Source organism: Peromyscus eremicus, chromosome 8a (assembly GCF_949786415.1).
Source record: "Peromyscus eremicus chromosome 8a, PerEre_H2_v1, whole genome shotgun sequence".
In the NCBI taxonomy this organism is placed as follows: Eukaryota; Metazoa; Chordata; class Mammalia; order Rodentia; family Cricetidae; genus Peromyscus; species Peromyscus eremicus.
In genome coordinates, this window is record NC_081423.1 from 34,069,953 (window position 1) to 34,097,730 (window position 27,778).

Consider the following 27,778-nt stretch of genomic DNA (forward strand, 5'->3'; position numbering starts at 1 on the left):
TAGATGTCCTGGGTTCTTTGAGCCATCTTCCCATTATTTCTGCTGCTTTGCATCAGCTGGCTTGGGCATCCTGAGCTAGGAGCTACTTGGCAGCAGGGACTGGGAGTCCTCCACCCTGGAACTCCTGAAGTTGACCTATGTATGTACCATGAGTAGTAAGTGTCGCACTCATGTTGTTATTCCAGCCTGCAGCCTGGGGGAAGTACTCAAGCAAGCCTGTGGTTTGTGGGAAGAGACTGAGCCATGCAAATTAGCATAAATATAGGCAAGTGACCTACTCAACTATGTCCTAAGGATACATCAACTGTCAGGGTCCCTTCCTTTCTTCAAGTTCAAGAGCCAGATCAAGGCCCCTTTAACAGCCAGATGTTGGAGGTTATAAGGGGAACTGAGACCATCACTATCCCACAAAACTGATACACTTTATGTGTTTATAATTATGAAATCCAATTTGCCCAAATAGGAAATTCAAATCACTCTAGATGCTACTTTCTTGTTCAAATAGCCGTATTTAACCAATTACCAATCTTTCTGGTTTTGTCTCATTACGGTTTTGATTATTTTCTCATCACACTGCCACGTTCTTAGCCTACAGCGAATCAAAAAAATTTGTTAACATTAATTTTGATTTCCTGATTATATCTTGTAGGGGCAAAGGTCCTTGTGCATACAGATAAGCACTGAAGCCTGGAAAAGTTAAACATGCAGTTTATCTCTCCAAAGGGAGGAGATGTTTGGCTGTTCTGGAATGCTGGGGGAAATGTAGTTTACAACCTAGTAATCCTTTACAACCTGTTGAACCAGGTTCTACCCACATTCCCCAGAATATGGTGTTTGTTTATCCCAGACTTCCCCTGCCCCCAAAACCTTGAGCATTGTTTCTAGGCCATAAAACTCATCCTTATGAGTAATGTCATTTGTACTTTACAATCCTGACTCCCACAGGCACTGTTTACCTCAGTCATTCTCCACAGACTCTTATCTTGAGCATTGTTTTTAAGTCAACAGGACCCAACTTTATGGAAGAAGCCATACTACTTTGTTAAGAGCTTCTATGTAAACATGTCTTAAGCTTTGTTGTACTCACAAGACTGAGTTAGTTGTTATCAGAAAATCCTTTTTTCAAAAACTGTGCTGTGCTTAAATATGGCTAAAATAAATGAACTGGGGTCAGACTTTGGAAGTTTTGGCACAGCATTAGTTTCAAAGTCGGGATGAATGGAGTTTCATTCTTGTCTCTTCATGAACTGTTTCGCTGCCACCAAAAAGCCTGCAAGGATCCCCTAAAATATCTAGCTCATATTTAGGACTCAGTCAATATGCATTTAATAAACCAACTACTATCATGATCTATAAACTATTCCTGTGGTTCTGAGTATGTTTTGAGTTGCAAAGGTTTTATTAATTTGCTGAATTCCTATGTCTATTAGCATCATAGTTAGGGTTTCTATTGTTGTGATGAAACATTATGACCAAAGCAACTTGGAGAGGAAAGAGTTTATTTGGCATACACTTCCATATCTCTGTTCATTACTGAAGAAAGTCGGGACAGGAACTCAAACAGGGCAGGAACATGGAGGCAGGAGGTGATGCAGAGGCCATGGAGGAATGCTGCTTGCTGGCTTGCTCAGCCTGCTTTCTTATAGAACCAAGGACCATCAGCCCAGAGATGGTGCCATCCACAATGGTTGGGTCCTACCCCACCAATCACTAATCAGGAAAATGCCCTATACAGCCCGATTTCATGGAGGCATTAATTGAGGTTCCTTCCTCTTAGATGACTTTAGCTTGTGTTAAGTTGACATAAAACTATCCAGGACAATTAGTATTCAATCCACATGTCTTTAAATTTCCATGACAGTCAAGTAAGACACAAAGATATGTATTTGAGTCCTAAGTATTTAAAGATTATATTTGTCACATTATCATCTAAATATAATCAGCTTATTTAACAACAGTTTAATGACTATCAGTTGAGAATTCAAAACAGCATGCTATGGCATTAAAATGTGCACAGTTTATCTTCCACCCAGGAGCAACTAGCCTACATTTTAGAAGATAAAGCAATTCAGGGAAAGGGGAGAACTTGAAGGACAATAGGAGTTAGAGGTAGAGGATTTTAACCTAAAACATTCAAGAAAATCACAATATGAAATAAAAGCATCTCCACAGCACATATAACCGCAAAAGACTAAAAAATTCCCTGCATCTTTTGGACATTTTATCTAACCCAAAATCTCTCATTTAGCACATAAGGACACTGTGATCTTATGAGAGTGGGTGACTTGTTTAAACTCATGGGGGTTAGTACTACATACCAGATTTTTGGCTGTCTAGTTAAGTACTATCACATTTTCCATCCAGTGTGAAAACTCTGTGATGCCCAAATCAGAATTCCAAGTATGACACAATAGAGCTTATCTTCACTATTAATGTATTAGATACTCAAATCTGATATAAAATTTTACCATTTGAATGAAAGTGTTCACTTTCATATGGTTAATCTGCTATGGTTTTATTATCTGGTATGCTATAAAAGGTTCCCACATGAGTTATGGTTATGAAGTATCTACACTAACATGACAAAGGGCTATTATTAATGAACTGATCAAGATGAAGGTGCCAGTGCAAACTTCTCTCATGTATGAGTCCTCTGATGTCTTGTGAGGTTTGTACTCCTACTGAAGGCTTTTCCACATTCATTACACTGATAGGGTTTCTCTCCTGTATGTATCCTCTGGTGCACTATAAGGGATGAATTCTTAATGAAAGCTTTCCCACATTGGTCGCATTCATAGGGTTTTTCACCAGTATGAATTCTTTGATGTTCAATAAGGTAGGCGCTTTGGCTAAAGGCCTTTCCACATTCAGTACATTCATAAGGTTTCTCTCCAGTGTGTATAACCTGATGTACAGTTAGGGATGATCTCCCAGTGAAATGCTTTCCACATACCATACACTCATAAGGTTTCTCACCAGTGTGAATTCTCCGATGCTGAGTAAGAGAAGAATTCTTACTAAAAGCCTTTCCACACTGGTTACATTCAAAAGGTTTCACTCCAGAATGAAGTCTCTGATGTTCTATAAGGTATGTGCTTTGACTAAATGATTTACCACATTTGTTACATTTGTAGGGTTTTTCTCCAGTGTGATTTCTCTGATGTAGCGTGAGAGTTGAGCTTTTACTGAAGGCTTTTCCACATTCACTGCATTCATAGGGTTTTTCTCCGGTGTGACTTCTCTGATGGACAATAAGATGCATACTCTGACTGAAGGCTTTTCCACATTCATTACATTCATAGGGTTTTTCTCCGGTATGAGTTCTCTGGTGCACTGTAAGATTCATGCTTTGTGTAAAAGCCTTCCCACAATCCTTACATTTGTAGGGCTTCTCTCCAGTATGGATCCTTTCATGTTGAATAAGGGAGGAATTCTTACGAAAAGCTTTTCCACACTCTTTGCACTGGTAAGGTTTCTCTCCAGTATGAGTTCTTTGATGAACTGTAAGGTTCATACTCTGACTGAAGGCTTTCCCACACTCATTACATTTGTAGGGTTTTTCTCCTGTATGAGTCCTTTGATGAACAGTGAGGGAGGAGCGTTCAATGAAGTGCTTGTCACATACATTGCATTTGTAAGGCTTCTCCCCAGTGTGAATCCTCTGGTGCTTAAGCAGGGATGAACTCTGGCTGAAGGTTTTCCTGCACTCATCACATTCATATATTTTCTTTCCTACAAACATTCTTGAAGCTTTCATTAACTTGGAATTTTGTTTGGAATCTTTTCCACATGAATTCCAATTTCGGGGTCTTTTTGGCAAAGGAATGCTTTGTGGTGTATTAAGCATTGAGCTCTCAATGGAACATTTTTCAGTTTTATTACCTCCACATACCCTCTTCTCATTAAAGGTTTCCTTTTGGGTCACTGTCACTTGGTCCAGATATCTTTCCTGTTGCCCTTCTAACCAGCAAGAGGGGTCCCAGACAGTCCCTAAAGCTGAATGCCAGAGATCTTCCCTTTCCATTATGACCCCATAGGGCAAATTTTCAATACTGTTGGACTTTGGAGTTAACTCTTTGGTTTCAAGTCTTGTCTCCCAGCCTGAAAAAAAGTAAATAATTGGCTTACATGAATTGATGTGAGAAGGCTAGTTTGGGCCTTCTCTTGGGCAGGGGATCCTGTATAAGACAGGGATAGATAGCAAACTGACCACCGCCATGCATGCATTCATTGTTCTTGTCTTCGCACTGTGGATATAAAGTGACCAGCTCCCTTAGGCACTTGCCACTGTGACTTCTCTACCATGAATGGACTTTAATGTGAACTATGAGTTAAATAAACACTTCTCCCTTAAGTTACTTTTATCAGAGTATTTTATCACAGCAACAGGAAAGAAATTAAGACAGAAATTGGTACCCAGAAGTGGTGCCTTTAGTGTGTAAACTTGACTACATCATTCTTATGTCTTTGGACCCATTTGTGGCTAGAATGTGGAAGAGTTTTGTACATTGGGCTAAAAGAGTCACTGAATGCTGGAATCAGAGCTTAACTCATTCTGGTGGGAGCTAACAAGACTGAGATAAACTTGGCTCTATCGTGGACTGAGCTAGGGGCCATTTGTGTTATATTTTGTTAAAGTATCTGGATTCATTCTGCCCATGTCCTGTGAACATGATAAAGCTGTATTTGCAGCCAATGGACTGACTGGTTTGGCAGGAGAAACTGAGGTCAGGAGGGCACTTAGGTTGTGTCTGAGAATGCAGCTGTACTTGTTAAAGAGATCAGCACCATTGTTGAGGCACCTCCTGCACTGCACTGGGATTATATGAGAAGCAAAAAGCACTCAAAAGAGACTCCTTCATGTGAAGACTCAAGTTCATTTAAAAGAACAAAATCTAGCTTGAAGTGGCTCCTGTTCCTTGATAACAACTTCCTAGCACATGCTTCTCCAGGACTAGCACACAGAAGCCGGGATAGCTCCAGTCCAAGGGGGTCATGACTCTTCTTGAGCGGGGGCAGAGCTTGGCAGCATAATCCATATACTAGTTTTGAAGGCATGGAAGATGCAAGATGGGGGTGAGGGGCTATGGATTTTAGCTGAGGCCAGGAAGTATATGGCAAGGTCAGTCTCTGCACAGAGGCCTCAATAGACTATTGTGTGAAACTGTGAAAATGAAGTCTCAGTCACAATAGAGACCATAGGATATTGGAGATGCCAGGACTGTGGGATATCTGCCAGTGCAAGCTGAAGGAATGAAGTAGAGCTGGCCTAGGAGAGTGTGTGGCAAAGCTGAAGGGTAGATACCTAAGCCACATGGAGCCCAGAACATTAAGAGCCTCAGATATGGAGCTGTAGGATTTTGGTTTGCTTTGGTGTGATTATTTTATGCCCTACTTACTCTGTGCCATTATGTTGGAAGTATATAACTTTTAAAAAAGTTAGTGCTCACAATGAAGAGACTGAACTTTTAAGGTAATGGAATTGTTAAATACAATGGGAACTTTTAAAGTTGGATTGAACACATTTTATAACATGGTAATGAGCCTATGGATACAAGGGGTAGAAGGTTATGGCTTTAAATTGATTTGTTTTGGTATCAAATTGGCAAGGGGTAGAATTGTAAGGGTTGATGTTAACTTGACAGACTCTAGATTCATCTTGGAAGAAAGGCTCAATGAAGGATTGTTATGATGTGTTGGCCCAAGGACATGCCCATGGAGGATTATTCTGATTACATTAATTTTTGTGGGAAGACCCATACTGACTGGATGGGATCATTCCCTGGACAGGAATCCTTCATAAGATGGTGATAACAAGCTGAGTACCAGCATGCATGCATTCATTACCCTCTGCTTCTTCACCATGCATTTTTTGTGACTAGCTGTCTCAGTCTCCTACCAAAATGTCTTCTCTGCCATGATGGACTGTAACCTGGAACTGTAAGCTGAAATAACTTCTTTCTCCCCTACGATGCTTTGTTAGAGCAACCAGAAAAGAAACCAAGATACCTATCCATCTGGCATTCCTACTAGTAGTTTCTTTCCTCTCATAAAGTTATTTAGAACTCTACACCAAATTAATTTAAGGAAATATCACAGCGTGAAAAGACTGTTGCCCCGTGATTCACACATGTGAATTCAAACGGTGGATTTTAACAACACCTTAATGATGTACTTGTTTCTTTGGATTTGAGCTTTCACAGATATAAAAGAGGATAAAATAATCTGACAAGGTGTAAGATCCTAACTATATGTAAACTACCCCTGGGGAACACCGTCATCTACACCATACAGAACAAAACACATTTGAAGCTCACCACTCCTAAAGGAGGAAGATGCTGTCTTAAAGGCTTTTTCCTTAACCTTTAAGCAGTGTTCTACTCACAGATGTAACAGGCCCAAACCACCCTACTCTTTCTAAAGTTGTCTTTCTATGAAGTTGAGAACTTGTGGAGTAGAGCAAGATGAAGAGAATCTGTTGAGCTGCTAGAGGGCACTGCACAGAAGGAAGGACCAGGAGCCTCTCAGGTTCTTAAGACTACTACTTATGCCAAACAAAATAGCCTGGAGTCAGTGAGGAGAGAGGACAGGAAACTGCAATCTGAGAATCAGCTTTAGGACTGCTGATCAAAGTCAACAGAGCAGAGATCAACATGGGATACAGTAAACCAAAGGCTTTGAAGCAAGAAATGTAAGTAACAGAGCTTCTCCCTTCCAAGCTGACCTGCTTTAACAAAAAGAGAAAGTATAAGTCAAGCTGGAATTACCACCAAAATACATGTCCCTACGTAACTCTGGAGAGAATGTCTACCTAGTGGTATCAGCAAGCAACATATGAGCCAGCAGCTGTCTCTTGTCCCAGATCACTCGGGCCATATCCAGTTATCTAATTTACATTCTTTGAGGATATTGGAATTGCTGCTCAGAATCCAACACAAAGTGCAGGGGAGAATCCATTAGCACAGATAGATGGCAATACTGTAAAGAAGAGCCAGGAAAGGGAATGGTGATAGCTAATCTTGATTGTCGACTTCACGACATAAGGGCACTCTTCATGGAAAGGACAACACTTTGTCCTTACTTGTAGTGGGAATCTAGTAGAGTCACTGTATCTAGGGTAAACATTAGAATGTAACAATTGCTTCTCACTGTATCTAGGGTAAACATTAGAATGTAACAATTGCTTCTTACTGTATCTACGGTAAACATTAGAATGTAACAGTTGCTTCTCACTGTATCTAGGGTAAACATTAGAATGTAACAGTTGCTTCTCACTGTATCTAGGGTAACAGTAGAATGTATTAGTATTTGTTGAAGGTACTGAGACCTTGAAGAAACCATAGTAGAGAACAGTGACTGTTTTCTATGATTTATAGAGTCCTTTTTCTGAGGAAGTTTTCCATCCCTTGTTGACTTTGGTCACAAGCCTATTTATCCAGGCACACTTGGAGCATCTTGAATTATTGGTACTGAAAACATCACACAACAAGGACTAAGGCTGCGGGCTGTGATGATTTCCTTCAGAGAACACGGAGAACAGATCAAGGGGGCTTTGGTGTGGGGAACTTGTACCCTAAACACAACATTTGTTACACTCAATAAATACGCTTCTGAATGGAGGTTCAAGGTTCAGCTTTGGTGTGAGGGACTTGTTGTACCCCAAACACAACCTTTGTGTACACTCAATAAATACGCTTCTGAACGGAGGTTCGAGGTTCAGCTTTGGTGTGAGGGACTTGTTGTACCCCAAACACAACCTTTGTTACACTCAATAAATATGCTTCTGAACAGAGGTTCAAGGTTCAGCTTTGGTGTGAGGAATTTGTTGTATCCCAAACACAACCTTTGTGTACTCTCAATAAATATGCTTCTGAATGGAGGTTCGAGGCTCAGTTCACAGAAACTGTTCCTCTCTGCTGCCAGAGAGCCTATAATTACATTCTTTTGAATGTCCCATGCAACACAGAACACCTGATACTTACTGGAATAGATAACTTATTCTGATTATGGGTTTGCCTTTCCTGTGTGGAATGCTTCTGCCAAAGCTATCATCTGTAGACTGACAGAATGCTTTCTTCACTGTCATGTTATTCCATATAGCATTGCTTCTAACCAAGGAACTCACTTCACAGACAGAGATGTGCAACAGAGAAGGGCCTATGCTCATGGAATCCACTGGTCTTACCATGTCCTCCATCATCCGGAAGCAGCTGGCCTGATAGAAAGATGGAACAGCCTTTTGAAGATGCACTTATACTGCCAATTAGGTGGCAGCAGCCTGGATGGCTGGGACAGGGTTCTTCAGAAGATGGTATATGCTTTGAATTAGCATCCAACATATGGTATAGTTTTGCCCACAGCCAGGATCCACAGGTCCAGGAATCAAGGGGATGGAAATGGGAATAATTCCACTCTCTATCAACCCTAGTGACCCACTTGGAAAATGTTTGCTTCCTGTTCCCATGGCCTTACATTCTGCTGGCCTAGAAGTTTTGGCTCCAGACGGAGCAGCATTCCTGTCGGAGATACAACAAACATTCCATTGAGCTGGAAGTTTGGATTTCTCCCCGGCCACTTTGTGTTTCTGATCCACTTAAGCCAACAGGCTAAGAAAGGAGTAACAGTGTTAGGAGGGGTGACTGATCCATATTACCAGGGAGAAATTGTATTGTTTCCCCACAATGGAGGCAAGTAAGATTATGTCTGGAGTGTAAGAGATCCTTTATGGTTCTCCTGGTGCTCCCATGGTCTGTGGTTAAAGTCAATGGGAAACTATAACAGCGTAATCCAGGCAGGATGACAAAGGGCCCAGACCCTTGGGAATGCAAGTGTGGGTCACTCCTCCAGGAAAAGACCAAGACCTTCTGAAGTGCTTGCTGGGACAGAAGAAATACAGAATGGGTACAGAGGAAGGTAGTTATAAATACCAGCTAAAGTCATATGACAGAAAAATACCCTGCAACTGACATGAGTGTTTCTGTCCTATTATGTTAAGAATGAGTTTGTGTCTGGATGTAAAAATATAAAAACAAACAAAGGAATGAGTTTGTGCACATACACATTAAGTGATGTTTGTGTTCCTATTTCTCATCATGTAATGTAATATCAACTGAGATAATATTAGTGATTACTGTATTTAAGTTACAAGACACTAAAAGACTAACCATTCCTTAGGGGATACTGCCACCTATCATATATTTACAGTCGTACATGGGATAGTTCTATCATGTTAGGTGGAACTAGGACCTGGTTATTGTTTTCATTTGGAAACTGGTCATGACATAAGGAGATGTGATTGTATGTCAAGCTACAGGATGGACTTGTGATGGCTAATCTTGGTTGTCAAGTTGACTACATTTGTTAATAACTAAAACACAAACAGCTGGGCATGTCCACAGGGGATTTACTTGATTGGACCCTTTGAGGTGGGAAGACTCACCCTCAATCTGGGCCATACTTGGTGGCAGCCCACATAAAGGACATGGAAGAAGGAAGGTTTTGCTCTTGCCTGCTTGCCCTCGCTCTCACTAACAATTCATCTATCCTCCTGCTGAGCATTCTTCGCTGGTATTAGAACCTATTTCTTTGGGATTCCAATATAGATTGAAGAGCAGTTGGAGACATCCAGACTCATGGATTTAATAACTACTGGATTCTTGGCCTTTCCTTCAAGGGACAGTCATTATTGGACTAGTTGGACCACAGCCCATAGACCACTCTAATAAATCCCCTTCTGCTCCTCTAGAGAACTGTGACTAATACAGAAAATCAGAATAGTGGTCAGTCCTGGGTAGAGGTAAGAAAGTGAGTGGGATACTGGTTCTTGAATAGGTTCTGGACCCTGGGTGTGCTCTCTTTGTTCCTCACTAATTTCCATCACCACTAACTACATAGAAAATCAGGATAGCATAGTGGTTAGGTGATAACTCTGGAGCCAGATTATTCATCTGGCTCAAATTTGATTTCGACCACTATTAGCTTTGTGCAGGTTTCTTAACCTTTCTGTGTTCCAATTTCCTCATCTGTTAGATGGTACGTGTATTTTTTATATAAGAAAAAATAGTTAAGCATTAATTTATTAAAGGTTTAACAGAATATGTGTTGTGTCAAATAGTATATATGCTTTATAAATTCTTCTGTTTATATATATTCCAAAAATCAACTGAGAAAAAGAATAATGCTAACAGTTTTAAACTCAAATTATTTTAACACTATATATAACTTACTAAGGTTCAATATATTCTTTATTAAATTTAGATGCCTAACTTAAATACAAAGTCTCAGGACTTAATTCTTAAGAAAAAGAAAAAAAGATTACCTATAAATTTTTAACAACTGGCCTAGGAGATCCTCCCAGGAACACAGGATGCCAAAAGACAACACGCCAGGCCTGCAAAGGTGAGGAAAGACCCGTGTGACTTACATGTACAGAAAACCAAAACACACCTCTGCACAGGCAGACATTTACCTGCTAACACAACACCACTTAACTGCTAACCGGACAGTGATACACAGGGAAACCTGGAAAGAGCATGCTCTACACTGCACATCATTGTACTCCCTGGGCTTCACCCTGTTCTCCACAGTTTCTCCTCTAGAGGATAATACAGATCCACTGCAGTGACGAACACGGCGGAGGTGCTCTTCTCTTCCTTTTTCCCTTCATCCAACCTTGATGAAATGTCAGGCTGTACTTGCTTCTGCCCTCTTCCACACACAGCACAGCACACCCCCTTGGCACTGAGCAGGCTCTTCCCTGGGTTATAGGGGCTTCTCAATCACTCAGTTTATAAAGTAAGAATGGATGAAACCACAGGTGTTTATCCTTTCTTATCAATACTGCTGCATTCTTTCTGCTTTTCTTTTTTCCCTGAGCCAGCTCCCTCCTCATCCCTGGGCATGCATCTGTAGCCTGTGTGGGAGCATCTTTGGCCTTTGGTTCTATCCCGACAATTCTCCAATTTCCACTGGTAAGAATTCCACAGATATGGTTACAATTCTCACACCTACATTTGTATCTGACTTTTAAAGTTCTACTTAATACATTATCAATGTATTATTGAGCATTATCTAATACTCAACACATATTATCAAGCACTTGCTGGGTAGGCATAAAATGAAATGTAAGCTCAGTAATGACAGACAGTTCAGTGAGCCTACAAGCCAGCAGGCAGACAGATGCCCAGGAAGAAAAGTAAACAGAGTGTGCATGCCAATCATAAACAAGTGAAGAAGCTTTTGGATCCTTCCTGATGGGAAAGTCTGAAAGAAGATAAAAGAGTGGGGTAGGAAATCGTTATCAAAAGCATGGGGCTGGGGATACAGCTTAGTGATAAAGCCCTTGCTTAGCATGTGAGAGGCAGGGGTTGATCTCTAGCACCACAAACAAACATTTCCATCCAATGTCTCAAGAAACCTTACTACACGACAGTGAAGTGACCAAAAAAGAACCCTGAACAAACGCACTCAATCTAGTGAGTGTAGAAATACATAACTACATGTGTATACCAACAAACTCCAAAACCACCCCAAAGTGAAAACATTGACAAAGCAAGAGAAGTTACTGCGTTGCTAACAGAAAGGAGCAGGAGCTGTGGAGCCAGCTCAGAGGGGATGAGTGCTTGCTCAGCAAGCGTGAGGACTGTTTCAACCCCAGCACCCACACAGAAGCTGAGAATGGGCATTTGTGCTTAAAATCCCGGAGTTGTGGGAGCCACACAGAGGACTGCTGTGGCTTGGTGGCTGCTAGCCTACCTCTAGGTTCAGAGAGACCCTATCTAGAAGAATAAGGCCGAGTGATGGAGCAGGATACCTGATGTCTTCTGGCCTCAAGTGAGCACACCAGGACACATGTGTATAAAACACCTCCCCCACATACCCCACCACCACACACCCCCACATGCATACACCACACACAAGTGAAAAGTGAATATATTACACACACATACACACAAACACACACACACACACATACACACAGAGAGAGACAGAGACAGAGACAGAGACAGGGACAGAGAGAGAGAGAGAGGGAGAGAGAGAGAGAGAGAGAGAGAGAGAGAGAGAGAGAGAGAGAGAGAGAGAGAGAGAGAATGAATAAGCAATTCATAGATAATAAATAATCTAAAAGCCGAAGTTAATTTTTTTCTCAGGAGTGAAATAACTATGGTTCAAGGATTCTGTACCCGAGGCACTCTCCCCCTCAGAAGGGCGATCTCCCACATCAGGGCCTTGGCACTTGCTGTCCCTATGCTCAGAATACTATCCTAGACTCATGGCTTTATCTGAGCTCTGTTCAAAGTCACGACCCCTACAGAGCAGAACTAAGCTATCCCCTAGGTTGCTTTCTCTTTCACCCACTCACTGACTAAGCTGCCCCCTGCTCCTCATCTGCTCTTCCCTTCTCCCCACCTCTCTCTTCTCTAACCCCACCTCCTCTCCCTAACCAGACCATGAGTTCCTCAAGGAAATTCTGCCCACACTACTTTCTTGTTATACTCCCAGGGCCAGAAAGAGGGCCTAGTACTCCCTGAGCATTTGTGGAAGAATAAACTACTTACAAAACAATAAACACAAATGACAATGGTAATCCACACCACTGAACACTGTAATGAAAGCGATTAAGCTCCCTAAAGGGATCGCAGTATAGCAGATAAATGAGCATTACAAATTACAAGCCTAACACAGGACTGGAAGCCGTACAAGAAGTAGCGAGCCCTCCAAATGCAAACCCTTCGACCCAGCAAGTCCTCTTTAGAATGCCGTTCTCTAGGATGCTCACTGAAAGCCAGCAGTGGTGGCCAGAACATTTTATTCATGTTGTAAAATTAAACATTCACAAGGAAATTTTTGACAATTTCTTCTTCATGCAAATACCAGATGGACTACTTCTGCATGGAGATATATACAAAGGCAAGCTTGTTGGAGGTCTGGAAGAAAATCTTTAGAAGATAAGCCGTTAGTCTTGACTTCTGTGTGTGACCTCACATCCTCACTACTGTTAATCTTTGGGGATGCATTTGAGAACTGACTTCTGCCTTGATCAACAACCTCCCTAGGAACACAGTGCAATACCAACACAGTCCAGTAGCCAGAACTTTCCTACTTTGCCTTAACTCATTTATATATGGGCCCTATCCAGGTATTCACTGAATGTGTTTGTTAATAACTTCCTTTTATCTATGCCTATAAAAGTTATAAAAGCTCCTTTTTCTTCAGAAAACGAGTGCAGGGTAACTTGTGTGCTTCGACTCAGGGTACCTGGTTTCCTATTTCCTTGACAAACTGCACAGATAACAGATAACAGGAAGTCTGCAGGGGGTCCCCAGGGAGAGCCTAGGACATCCACAGGACTCAGACAACAGCCGGTCTCTCCTTAGCCTCCTTTAATTTTGAGAGTCTGAATTCACAGAAATGAGCGAACAGTGAACACACCTGACCTCACTCACCCAGATTCTCTAGCTGCAGATACTTGGCCACATTTACTTTTTCTCTGTGTTATATATACATACTGGCTTTGCTAGATCACTTCTTAGCTCACTGGTGTAACATGCACCCCTGAGCACCCCAGCATCTACTCCTAAGGACATTTTCCAATAGATCACACCATACCAACACTGACATCACCATTCATGTAATAATACATTCTTTTGTTTTGAGACAGGGATGATGTCAGGTATCTCTGAAAGACCCTAGCCCTTCAGGCTTACACCCCCAAGCCTCAGGAAGAGAGAAACTTCAAGCACCAGGAAATGAGAAACTAAAAATCTAGTTCCAAGGGCCACCTGACTCAGCCACTACTCAATCACCCCTGTAACAATATAACAATGTAAAAAGATTTCTGTTAAGAGATGTGCTCAACTGTGACTGGAATAGTTGCAGGTGTTCCAGGAAGGACCACTGTGACCTTTATGTAAGCTCCACTCCTGCCCCGATACCCCCCTTGAGGTTTCAGGAAGAATGTACCTGTTGACGTAACTGTACCCCTTCTGTGATCACTCTGTAACCAGACCATGATCTTGTGAAACGAAATTGTATGGTAATTGTAATCTTATGGCTTTTATGGGTTTTTCCTTTAAAAGCCCCCATGGGGCTGCAGTAAGATGCGACTCTTGCTCTTGAGAGCAGAGGAGCCCTATACAGAAGCTTAATAAATCCTCGTGCTGTTGCATCAACTGGACTGGAGTCTGGGTTCTTGGGGCGCCCACTTGAGATCCTAAGCTTTGGGGTCCAACATCTCTATTACTCTCCACCTTATTTTCTGAGACGGGGTCTCTCACTGAACCTGGAACTCACCCATTTGATTAGAGTACTGGCCAGCGGGCCCCAGGGGTCTTCCTGTCTCTGCCCCCTTAGTGCTGGATTACAGGTGTGTGCGGTCTGTAATCTATAGGCCTGGCTTCTACGTGGGCACTGGGGTTGAACTCAGGTTCTCATGCTTACACAGCAAGCATGTCACCAACTGAGCCATCCCCAGGTCCCTTGCTCGCTCTTTAGCTTTAAAAAATACATTTTAAAACAATGGGGCTGGAAATATGGGGAAGCAAGATGTAAAAGGTGTCTTCTGCAGAGAGCAGTAAGTGATACCATCTCCAAGGGAACTTCCAGTTGTGATGGGGACTGACCAAGGCACTAAGCATTAAGAGATGCATGGCAGGGATGAACGGCTGGTGGACACAGATGGGCATTTTATAGTGATAAGTGCAACAGGATGTAAAGCTGCTAAAGATGCAAACAAAACTACAGTCATTTCTCACTTTTCAAAATGTGCAGACTGTTCAAAATGCCGATCAAGGCAGGGAGAAAAGAAAGCTCCCAAATGGTTACATAAACAAGGGGAAGGAAGCTAAGAATACAGGTTAGGCCCGGGAACAAAGACAGTAAAAGGAGGTGTCTCAGTTGGTGACAGGTTTAACTGAACATAGATGAAGAAAGAGATGAAAGTCACTGCTAATGTTTCCAAATGCTCAGAGGCTCCAGGCAATGCACAAATGCTGACTCAAGCCTCACAATGCATCCATCCCCTCCTCCAAGCCCAGGACACAAGGTTAACAGTGGAGGACCAGTCTCAACAGCACAGTGGCACTGTCCTCATAAAGGACACAAGATCCCTTTCACACGTCCTCTTGGTAAGACACTCATGTTACATTACGAGTCCTTGCATCCTGACACTTACCCAGAGAGATGCAAGCTGGGAGCTCTCTTTTCCTCAGGCTCAGTCCTTGTTCCAGATCAGAGATCACATTTGATTTGGAAAGTTGATGTCCTGCTTGAGAGGAAACAAACCGAGTTTGGGTCCTGAACTTAGTCAACACCCAATCCCAGCCCAGTTCTGATTTCCTTCCATTTCCATGTTTTCCATTCTTTGCAGACTTTTTACCTAGAAAGACGGGACACTAAGGGACGATCCTAACAATGCCCCATGAGACCTGGGGTTTCAAGTTAAACCCATGAATTTCATATGGCAGATGGCTGAAGGGGGAAGGGCAAGAATCAGGTCTTGAGTTGCAAGGGGGGTTCTCACCCAGGCAGACCAGGTTCCTGTAGCTCTCCAGCATCACTCTGCCATACAGCTTCCTCTGCACAGAATCTAGCTGCATCCACTCCTCCCAAGTACAGTCCACAGATACATCCTTGAATGTCACTGACTCCTGAAACCACAAATTCCTCCTTAACAGGGGATTTTGCCAATAAGGCCTTGAAAAAAGACAAAGCAGCAGAAGCAACATAGTATAGGCATGCCCCAAACCCTTCTCCCAGGTGATTCCAGATTCTGTCAAGGTGACAATCAACACTGACCGTCTCAGGAAATGTGGACAGGAAAAGAAGGTACAGAGGAGTGCTAAGGTTTGGATCCTGAGGTGGTTTGACCTCAAAGGTTCAAGTGTTAGAACTCTGGTCCCCCAGTGGCAATGTTTAAGTGGTTGGGGAGGGCTGGGGAGATGTAACAGTGGCTAAGAGTGAGCGATGCAAATCAGCAGACCTGAGTTCAGACCCCGAGGACTCACATAAAAGGCAGGATGCCTGTAACACTAACACTGGCAGGTACAGATGGTAGATCCTGGTAGTTTTCTGGCCAGCTAACACAGCTTCAATGATAAGCTCCTGCTTGAGCAAGAGACCTTGTCTAAACATAAAAATATCATGAAGTGATAGAGGAAGACACCTGTGTCCTCTTCTGGCCTTTGCAAATGTAAACATGGGCACACACACACACACACACACACTCACACACACAGTGGTGGGGCCTTTAAGGACCAGGGCCTGGTGGGAAGCTGCTGCTGGCCCTTCCTACACGTTCTCACCCTCTCACCTGCATTCCCGACACTAACACCATTCACAATGTAGTCTTCACCATAGCTAAACAGAAGTCAGTGCCATGAGACTTAACCATTCCACGTGTATGGCAGACACTCAGGTAATGGCTGTGACTTCTATCTGCACCATGGGGGAGTGATGTGACGCATGCCTGGTAAGACTCCAGACTGAAACTTGGACCTCTATTACAGCAAACCCTCTGCGGTGTCCTTCCCCAGACCCTGAGATGAGTAGACACTCCCTTCTCATCACACCCTTGCCTTTCCCTTTCCTAGGCTTTTCTGACTCCTGGTAGTCCATAAGCCCTACACACACCAATCCATCTCTCCTGTGACTTTGGTGCCTTCTCTAGCCTTTGAGTACATCAAGAACTGCAGTGTCAGCTTAGAACAGAGGTGAAGGACACTGAAGGGACCCAATGCTCCAATACTCAAATACGTCTGTCCTTTGTAATGAAGTCCATTCACATGATGGGAGTAAAGGACGTCTCACCTGAGCTCCCAATGGCAGAGGCCCAGCACCCATTGCCTTCCTCCTTCCTGTGGGGCCTTCCTAGAGAATGTGCAGTCTTTAGAGGTAGGGCTGAGGGAGGGAAAGGAAGCCATGAGAGAGACTCCTGCCGCAACGAAAAATAAAACACCTACAAATAAATAAGAAGTGTGAGGCGTCAACATAAATACAATTAAATAGTTTACCTATAAACTTTGCTTTGTTAAGCTTACTTAGGTATATAAACAGAAATGAATGGGGAGGCATGCTGTACTCATGGGAAGGATGGCTCAGGATGCTAAGCTCTTACTTCCTTGACCTGAATCTATACATTTAACACATTCCTAAACAGTTTATATACCTCAATCACAATATTTTAAAGTTAATTATAGAAAAAGTATTAATCATGTTGTATAACATCTTTTTTTTTTAGATGTATTTATTTTCTGTGTATGAGTGTTCTGTCTAGCACATTCGTGTCTGGTGTGGGAGGAGGTGGAAGAGGGTACTGGATCCCCTGGAACTGGAGTTCCGGGTGGTTTAAAGCCACCATGTGGGTGCTGGGAACCAAACCTGATCCTCTACAAGAGCAGCTAGGGCTCTTAACTGCTAAGCCACCTCTCCAGCCTTAGAAAAAATTTAAAGGAGCCTAGTGAAGACAAACAGCAGATATTCTCACTTAAATGCAGAAGCTGAGTAAGTGAATCTTAATGGAGCAGGAGTACCATAGTGGCCACCAGACACTGAGAAGCAGAGTCAGGCATAGAGGGGGATCAGTTATCAGGCACAAGAATAAAGTTAAGCAAGAGAAGTATCTTTTAACCTTCTACAGCACAAAAGGTTAGCTATACTTAACTCATATTAGCTTATTTTTAAATTAGCAAGGAAGTTTCTGTTTTTTGGTTGTTTGTACATGTGTGTGTGTTATATCAACATGTGTGTGTATATGGTGTATTCACACATGTGTGGGTGTGTATGTGTATGTGGTATATTCACACATGTATGGGTGTGTACCTATGTAGGTGCCAGAGGAGGGCTTTTGGTGTCCGGCTTTATTACTCTCTGCCTATTCCTTTGAGTCAGAGCCTCTGAACCTGGAGTCTGGCTGGTGGACAGCAAACTCCAGCAATCCTCCTGCCTCTGTGCCTCACCTCCCCAAAACTGGGGTTACACACTCCTCTGAATTCAGGTCCTCACGCTTGCACTGAAGGCACTTTCTCCCACCCAGCCTTCTCTTCAGCCCCTTGTCTTTCATTTTGGGGACAGGGTCTCACACAGCCCAGGCTGCCCATGAACTTGCTGTGTAATGGAAGATGGTTCCCAGGTGCTGGGATTACACTCTGCTGAAGAAAGCATCTTCAACGCTCCCGACACAAAGAAATAACAAATTTGTGAGCTTATAGATTATGCTAATTACTCTCATTTGACCATATACTGTATAATCAAATTATAACACTATAACAAATATGCACATTATTTCAATTTAAGGTTGTAGTCTTGAAAGAGAACTTGCCCACTTGTTTTAAATGACATTAAGTAGAACACAATTGTCTTAGTTAGGGTCACTTTTGCTGTGATGAAACACCATGACCAAAGCTTGGGGAGGAAAGGGTTTATTTGGCTTACACTTCCATATCACTTCATTATTGAAGAAAGTTAAGACAGAAACTCAAACAGGGCAGGAACCTGGAGGCAGGAGGTGATACTTATTGGCTTACTCATTATGGCTTGCTCAGTCTGCGCTTTTAGAGACCCCAGGACAATCAGTCCAAGGATGGCATTACCCACAATGGGCTGGGCCCTCCCATATCAACTACTAATTAAGAAATGCCCTAAAGCCAGACCTTACGGAGGCATTTTCTCAACTGAGGCTCTCTTTTCGGATAACTCCAACCTGTGTCAAGGTGACAGAAAACCAGTCAGCTCAATAGTATTACTGAAGAACCTCTGACATATTAAATATCTTGTCAACACCTACTGTGAGAAGAGCAGCATGCCAAGTAATAGTGAGTACAGCCGTAAATACAATAGGCAAGGTCTCCGGTCTCCACCTTCATGGATGTTACAGACCAATAGGGAACAAATCCTAGCAGTACAAGTAGTTTAGAAAACACACACACACACACACACGCAGAAATTCAGGGGCTGAGTTATAGCTCAGTGGAGGCCCTGAGTTTGATCCCTACCACTGTAAAGGCAGGGGGTGGGTGAGGTGGACTGAGGATATGAGAAAGTTGATATCTCTGATCAATGATGAAAAGACTAATTGTAACACATGACAAGGGTTGCCATTTGGAAAAGAATAAAGATGCAGAAATGGAATGATAATTCTGTAAGAAACTATAAATGAGCATCTTTGTGATGTGATGAAACAGAAGGTCTCTCTAATTATTGTAAACACAAAGCGGGTGGAGGAGGAGGGAGCGGCCCTGGGGACGGCTCAGTGGATACAGCATTTACTGTGCAAGCATGAGAGACAAGGAGGCAAGCAAGAACAATGCCTACGGGCTTGGAGGAAGATCAAGGATGGTTCCCAGCACTGACTTCAGGTCTCCACATGTGCACCCACACACACATGTGAAAATGGAAAAAGAAAACACAGAGGGGAGGTTTATATGACTACAGGAATACGTAACTTTTCTGTATATTCATGAAACCTGTTTGTAGAACAGATGTAAAAGTTAAGAATAAAATGAGATGGAGTTTAGCTCTGGGATATCTTTTGAGACACGGCCTGACTATGTAGCCGTGGCTGGCTCAGAACTCTCTATGTAGAGCAGGGTGGCCTCAAAGTCATCTCCCTGCCTCTGCGGGATTAAAGGCATACACCACCACACCTGGCCTGCACCAAGGCTTAAGAAAATACTGACTTCAAGTTGGTGTCGGGGCCATTAGGCACTCTTACACTGCAACCATATTTATAAACTGCTACTTTCTGTAAAGAATAACGCAGGTGGTGTCTAAAGGTCTTACTGTAACAATGACCTGGAAATTTCACTTGAAGATTTGTGGAAAGAGGCAATCCAAAGAAAGACATGAACAGATGGCCTGTACCATTTACACTATTAAAATCTTACAAAATGCATTTTGCTAACTCCATTTGTAAAGGTGAATGGAGGAAGATCACTGACATTCCTATTTTTAGAAGTAAAATGTTTCTATTTATACATATACACCTATCTACACGATACACGGATTTTTGACAGGTTTTGAATGACTTTGCTCGTGTATTTTCTGGTTGACCAATAGTGAACTTCAAGAGGAGAAATTCGGAGGGTTGGTTCTCTCTTAGTGGGGACCCACACTCTGCGTGCTCCTTTGCTCCCGCAGGCAGAGGGCGGATCCCGAGCAGCGGTGCGCACAAAGGCCGGAGCCCCCGACTGCGGCCCCGCGTCCTCCCAGGCTTCCGACAGCCGGTTCCCCACGCGTTCGCGGCGCCTACCGGGCCAGGGCTGCCCGGCTAGGTAGAGCTCGCGAGCAACCCTGTGCGACTGACTCCGGGGTACGGGAGGGGCCGAGCCGGGGTCTCCATCACTGGTGCCTGCGGCCTGGCGCCCGCGTGAGCAGCGCACCTGCGACTCTGCGGTGTTATCGGAGGACCGCGCACCGCACTGCCCGGCCGGCCCCGCCCTCAGGTCGCAGCCCCGGGCTCCCAGTGGAAACGCCTCTGCCTTCCCCGCTCGCGGACCACCCGCCCGAGGCGCCGCACTCACCCCAGTCACAGAAGAAACCACAGGCTGTCGGCACACGCAGCCGCGCCGGGCGCGCTGGACTACATTTCCCACAAGGCCACGGGGCCTCGACTAGGTGACTCTTTGCGCAGGCGCCGCAGGAGGGCTGCTGGCTAGGGGTTGGATCCTCTGGTGCACGTGCAAGCTTGGCCACCTTAAACCTGTTGCCTTAAAGAAACGGGTTCTAAAACCTTTTCCTTCCCTAAAGTAAGAGGACCCTGGTCACCCCCTTGCATGAGGGAGCATGAGAGGTAAGCTAGTAATGTAACGTTCTAGAGAATTCGTGGAGCACTGTGAGCCGGAGCTAGGGCACGGTGTTGTCAGATGATCTTCCTAGGGCTGCAGGATTGTCTCTGTGGAAAACCAACCACCTCGTGGATGAAACTCGAGGATGCTCAGGTAATTTCGGTTGCATCCGCCGCTCTGGAACTTGGAGAAGCATGTGACATCACTGCAAATGTAGAATCTTTGAAGAACAACATTAACAAGTTTGATAGACACACACACACACACACACACACACACACACACATATATATGTAGGTCTACCCCCAAATTGGGGGGAACAGTTTATAGATATGATCTTTTGCTGGTTTCAAAGTAGCCACACATTTACCAGAATTGGTCTATAGATGATATTCTTTGGTGAGGTAAGTTAGACAATGGTGCAGCCATATCTGATGGGAACTGTAAAGGGCATAAAGCCAGCTCAGCTGCTTGACCAAGACTCAGCAAAGCTGAGCGGCATGATGGCTGCTGGGCCACTTGTGTTTTTTTATCTCCATGTGTTGCACACTTGGGGGACTTTTAATATTGTACAACTTAGGGATATGGATTTATGGAAAATTTCTTATGAATCATTTATGCCTTCTTCCAGGAGTAATGCTTCTAAGCTTCCCCAGGAAAGTCCTGAGCACACTACCCCTCCTGATTTTGGGAAAATATCCTTATCTACTTGAAGGTCTTTCTTACACCTTGGAGGTTGTAACACACATAAGATCTCTTTATGAGGCTCTGAGATATTCTTAAAACATCTGTCCCTGCACTTTCTCAGTGTCTTGGTTAGGGTTTTTATTGCTGTAAAGAGATACCATAACCGTGGTAACTCTTACAAAGAAAACTTTTAATTGGGGTGGTTCACTTATATTTTCAAGGTTCAGTCAATTATTATCATGACAGAGAATGTGGCAGCGTGCAGGCAGGCATGGTGCTGGCTACATCTTGACAGGGAGACTGCAGGAAGTCAACTGACAGTCACACTGAGCGAAGCTTGAGCAAGAGAGACCTCTAAGCCCACCCCCACAGTGACACACTTCCTCCAACAAGGCCACACCTCCTAATAGTGCTACTCCTTTTAGGGGCCATTTTCACTCACACCACCACATTCAACTCCCTGGCCCCCAAAGGCTTATAGCATAATGCAAAAAGTGCATTCAGTCCAATTTCAAAAGTCCCCATAGTCTATAACAGTCTTAAACTTGTTTCAAAGTCCAAAGTCTCTTCTGAGATGCATGGCAATCTCTTAATTGGAATCCCCCTGTAAAAATCAAAATAAAAAAAGCAGATTGCATACTTCCAACATATAATGGCGCAGGATATACATTACCATTCCAAAATGCAGGGAAGGGAGCAAAGCAAAGGAATACTGGACAAAAGTAATACTGAAAACCAGCTGGGCAAACTCCAGACTCTGCAGCTCCATGTCTGTTGTCAAAATGCTCTCAACATCTCCAGCTCCGTTCAGCTTTGTTGACTGCAACACACTTCTTTCTCTTGGTCTAGTTCCATTCCCTGTAGCAGCTCTTCTCAGCAGGTATCCCATGACTCTGTCATCTTTAACGTCTTGTGGGGGGCGAGGCTCCAAGGCAATCCAGGCTTCAACTTTGCAGCTTCATGCAATGGCCTTTCTACTAGGCCTCCATTCTGAGACACCCCGACACATGCCTGGCCTCAGTGGCTTTATTCCACAACTCCTTTCTTCTATCCCTAATTCTAAAGCCAGAACCACGTGGCTGAAGCTGCCAAGTTCTGCTGCTTGCTGGGGCTGGAACATGGCCCCGTTGTTCAATTACATCTTTACCAGCTTTCTGTCCTTCATTGCCTAGGCTTGGCTGTCCTGAAACTTGCTCTGTAGACTAGGCTGGCCTCAAACTCAGAGATCTGCCTGACTTTTCCCAGTGCTAGGATTAAAAGTGTGTCCTGCTACACCCAGCTCTAAGCTTTTCTTTAGTTCCTTTGCACAAGTTAGAAATTTATCTGGGTGGGATCTTACCCTGAGATCACCACTCCTTTTATTCCTCCTCTTAATCCATTTATTGCCTTAAACACAGAATTTAGCTCTATTCCACTTCCTGGTGCTCTTTTTCTCCTCAAAATTTTCATTTTGTAATTTACCCTGCTCAGCTTGCTCTTTTTCATTCTAAATCTTCATTAGAGTTACCACTAAAAACAACACGACAGAGTCTGTACTAGGGTGTCTTGAGACTTCTTCTACCAATGGAATCAATCCAAAATTCTTCACTTTAGCCTCAGGCAGATTCTTAAGACAAGGGCAAAAGGCAGCCACTTTCTTCACCAAAATATCACAAGAATGTTGTCTAGGGGACATACTAAAATTCTCTGAAATCTCATGAGTGAGTGTAGGCAATGTTTCCCCATCCCAGCAACCACTTCCAGATTACCACATGGAGGGTTATACTACTTATGAATGCTTGGCCGATGCCTCAGGCTTATTACTACCTAACTCTTACATTTAAATTAACCCATATTCCTTATTTATGCTCTGCCACATGGTGGTACTTTTGTTAGCATGGCATGCTCATTTCCTGCTCCCTTTGTATCTGGCTGGCAACTCCTGACTCGGCCCTTCCTCTTCCCAGCATTCTCTCTGTCTCAGGCTGTCTTGCCTAATCTCTTCCTGCCCAGCTACTGGCCAATCATCTTTTTATTAACAATGAAAGCAGTACATATTTACAGTGTACAAAGATTGTTCCACAGCAAGTGAGCATGCCACAGTTCATCAAATCACACTCAGCACCACTGTCTTCCATGCTCCTCCAGGTAAGGCCCATTAAGCAGCACTTAAAACGTTCAACTGCTTTTCTAATCCACAGTCCCAAAGTCCATATCACTCCAAACAAACGCATGGTCAGGCCTATCACAGCAATACCCCAGCCCTGATACTAATTTCTCTTTTGGTTAGGGATTTTTACTGCTGTTCAGAGACACCATGACCATGGCAACTCTTACAAATGAAAACGTTTGAGGAGGCTTCCTTACAGTTTCAAAGGTTCAATCTATTATCATCATGATGAGGAGCATGGCATCATGCAGCCAGACATGATGCTTGAGCCGAGAGTCCTACATCTTGCAGGCAACAGGAAGTAGACTATCACACTGAGGGAAGGTTGAGCAAAAGAGACTTCAAAGCCTGCTCCTCCCAGTGACACTCTTCCTTCAACAAGATCATACCTCCTAATAGTGCCATACCCTTTGGGGGCCATTTACTTTCAAACCACCACACTCAGAAACAAGATAGTAACAGTAAACTTAAAAAGTCAACAAGATTTGGGGGAAAGTTGGCCACAAATCAAATTACAAGCCTCTTCCTACTATATGCTCAGGCGATTACATGGCATATACAGCAACAAAGTTAGATTAGCTGAAGTTACCTCTGCCCTACACAGGGACTTATATTGGTAGACAAAAAATAGTATGAAAAGATGATAATGAGGTGTCAGGACCTCCCTTTGTTGCTGTGGAACAATCCTTTTCTACACTACGAATAAATATTATTCTCATTGGTTAATAAGAAACTGATAGACTGGTAGCTGGGCAGTAAGTTAGGTGGGAAAGCCAAACTGAGATTGATGGGAAGAAGGAGGGCAGAGTCAGGAAAGATGCCAGCCAGCCAGCCTCCCAGGAAACAAGACATGTTAGAGGACAGGTAAAGCCATGCCCCACGTGGCGATATATAGATTAATAGAACTGATTAATTTAAATTGTAAGAGCTAGTTAGTAACAAGCCTGAGCTATCAACTGAGCATTTATAATTACTATAAGCTTCTGTGCGGTAATTTGGGAAGCAGCTGCCAGGTATTCGGAAACAGGCGTTCTGGACAGGAAAACTTGACCTACACTTTGTTCTGTTTGCTCATGCAGAGCCACTGTGCTATCATATGACCAAAATCAAAAGAATGCCAGGATTAGACATACAAATTTCATAAGGATATAAAATATAAACATTGCATTATGCTGAAAATTAAATAATAGCTGCAGTAGCTTTGGCCTGAGGATTTTCTTGGGCACTCTGACCATTAAGAGTTAATAATATATTGCTCAGGACATGGCAAACTGCCCAGGCTGGCTTGGATATTTTCTGTCTAGCATCCTGGAAGCCATAAGAACTACCAGTCTGAAAACAGGCTGTCATATGCCTCTAGATTCTTAAAAATTGAGCTATGGGGTTCGTATGGGTAAGAATGATTATAAAAGATAGCTCTGTTTATCAATGATGACTGAGCTTGAGGAAAAAATGATTGTAAGAGATAACTCTGGTCATGATTTATCAATAATGACTAATCTTATGACCCCCAGATGTGCAAAAGAAAAAGTTAAACACATGTCCATCTGGAAACAAAAATGATATGATCTATTTTTGGAACAAGATGAATCTACTTTTGCTTACTGACGTCGACTGCTAGTTAGTTAGGCTGCAAGATTCTTTCTACTACCATGGCCTGGCTCACTTTCCTTCACTGACTCCTTACCTCCTCTCTAGAACCTTTCAACTGCCAGGGCATGCCCATGGCCAGGCACCCTTTTTTTTTTTTTTTTTTTTAAAGACTAGAAAGTTTTTTTTTTTAAGGGACTATTTAGAGGAACATTTGGAATTAAAAGAGAGCTATAGTAAAGACAGCAGATCTAGTAGAATGTAAATGTAACCCTAATAGTTATTGGTAGAGTCAAAGATACACTACAGATTGTATAATATCGTGCCTTGACATCTGAGACTACAGAAGCAGAAAGCTCATCCTGCTCTCTTCTCTGAGCACAGCATGAGATTCCATGTAAGAGGGGAATCCGCTATACCCAGAGAAAAGGAACACCATTATCTCTGAAGACATAGATAAGGTCAGAGAGAAGGGCTTCAATAAACAGATCTTGCTACACCTCCATACCCAGTGTGTTACCATTAGATCATGCACTCTTTGTTCAGCTACAGTTCTCCAGGAGGCAGAAGAAAGAGAAACAGAAAGAAAGATGGAGATCCCAGAAGGAACTTCAAGAACACAATCCAAATGACCTAAGTACCTGCCATAAGGCTTCACCTCTTAAAGATGCATAGCCCCTTCCAGCAGTTTGGTGCTGGAAACTAGGCAACTAATATCTCTGCCACTAACTTGTTGATACCTACTTATTATCTCTGCCCACTCATTCATAAAATTTCCCTGAACCTTATGAATGTTTTTTTCTAAAACAACTATTTTAGTATTGTTTTTATACAACTATGAATTTTATTTGCTTTTTTTTTTCACTTTATTTGGCTTGCTGTTCACTTTATCTTGGCTTTATCTGACACTGTTCAGTCACAGCCAGATGGACACCCCCCATTATAGCCAACAGTATTTTATCCAACAATATACTAACATTGTTACTAACAATAAGAGGGAAATAGTATTACTTTATAGTTTTGTCCTCGTCTCAACCATACTGTTTCTAAATAAAAATACATGATAGACATTTAAATTTTTGAGCTGATGCAGCTTAAGAACGCTATAGCAAGTTCAGTTCAATAGTCCTTGTCTGCGATCCCAGCACTTAAGAGACTGATACAGGAAGATTGTGCAGTGGAATTAGGCTATACAAAAAGCAGTATATTAATGACATCAGTCAATCTCTGGTATTGAAAAGGCCAAAGACAATGTAACTTAGAACAGTATAGGGCTAGAAAGACAAATTTTCCTTGACTCTTTATTCAGAACAATCATGGGAAAGTTATATTTCAAAATCAAAAAAAGTTTTTTATTTTTATGAGAAATGATATTACTGAAATAATTTTATAACCCGAGGAAGACCTATTATCCTAAGTTAAATCTTACAACTTAATTTTGAAAAATATGTTACCTTTAGTAAGACTTTTACCATTGGTAATAGTTGGCAAAATGTTGTGGAATATTCCTTTTCACTTTATAAAGATATGTCACTGTGATTGGTTTATTAAAAAGCTAAATGGCCAGTAGCAAGGCAGGAGGAATAGAAGGGCCTCCTGGATGGAGAGAGCAGGGGATAAGAAAGTGGAGTTCCAGCCAGAGAGGAGCTAGCATGGGAAGTACAGAGTAAAGGTAACCAAGCCACATAAAAGAACATAGATCAAAAGATATGGGCTAATTTATGTTGTAAGAGCTAGTTAGTAACAAGCCTAAGCTATTTGCCCAAGCTTTTATAATTAATAAGTCTCCACATCATTACTGGGGAGCTGGCAGTCCTGACAAAAAGATCTGACTATAGGAAAGTATCTGGACAATTGTCTAGCTCTAATAGAACTAGTATTTTTTATTGTTCATTAAGAACTTTTTTTTCTGGACTCCCAAACTTCTACCTATGAGAGGCAATTTTTCAAGCCAGAAATAAATTGTCTTTGAACTGTTTGCTTTCAGATGTGTGAGGGCCCACAGAGGCTTCCTAGTAAGGCCTTACTCAAGGTCAGAAAGTCTGAGCTTGCTTTGCCCAGCAGGGCTGCATAATGGGATGATTTGGCCTAGGGCATGGTTACCAGGTATTTGGAAGTGTCTACACTTGGCTGTACATTGTGCTTTGATCTTGAAAGGGGGAAGTCTTTTGCCTCTCCCCTTTGTAGTATATAAAAAGCCCATTAGAATAAAACTTGAGGCGATTGGGTATTTCCCAGGATCCTCAGGAAGCTATCCTGTGTCTCTGTCTTTCTCTCTGTCTATATTTCTATCTAATACTTCTTCATTCTTCTCTCCTCCCCCCAAGAACCCTTCGACAGGTTGGAGCTGGAATCTGACACAGATTTTCTTCAAATCAGCCATTTTATCTTTTATGACCATGTCCAAATTCTTATAGCCTTAAACTATAGATACCACTCAAGATCTCCAATGGCCTAACTTTCATCTTTGATTTCAAGCACTAATGTGGTGATATATTGCGTACCCTAATAAAATTTACCTGAAGATCAGAGAACAGAACAAGCCACTAGATTAAACATAGAGGCCAGACAG

General features: G+C 42.8%; 1 protein-coding gene across 4 annotated transcripts; it reads right to left on the reverse strand.

Annotated features, from left to right (window-relative positions):
• Window positions 1-1,482: 1,482 nt before the first annotated feature.
• Window positions 1,483-20,596, reverse strand: Zfp2 (ZFP2 zinc finger protein). 4 transcript variants are annotated; one of them, XM_059270466.1, is made up of 6 exons: window positions 20,517-20,596; window positions 16,807-16,954; window positions 15,521-15,647; window positions 15,173-15,262; window positions 10,319-10,390; window positions 1,483-4,101 (listed from the first exon to the last, which is right to left on the reverse strand). In XM_059270466.1, the coding sequence occupies exon 6, from the start codon at window positions 4,022-4,024 to the stop codon at window positions 2,639-2,641; it is 1,386 nt and encodes a 461-aa protein (XP_059126449.1). In that variant the 5' UTR covers window positions 4,025-4,101; window positions 10,319-10,390; window positions 15,173-15,262; window positions 15,521-15,647; window positions 16,807-16,954; window positions 20,517-20,596; the 3' UTR covers window positions 1,483-2,638. The 4 variants fall into 4 exon arrangements, with proteins under 4 accessions (XP_059126449.1, XP_059126450.1, XP_059126452.1 ...); XM_059270467.1 differs by having other exon boundaries at window positions 16,807-16,896; window positions 20,517-20,581; XM_059270469.1 differs by lacking the exons at window positions 16,807-16,954; window positions 20,517-20,596 and adding an exon at window positions 16,005-16,793.
• Window positions 20,597-27,778: the final 7,182 nt, after the last annotated feature.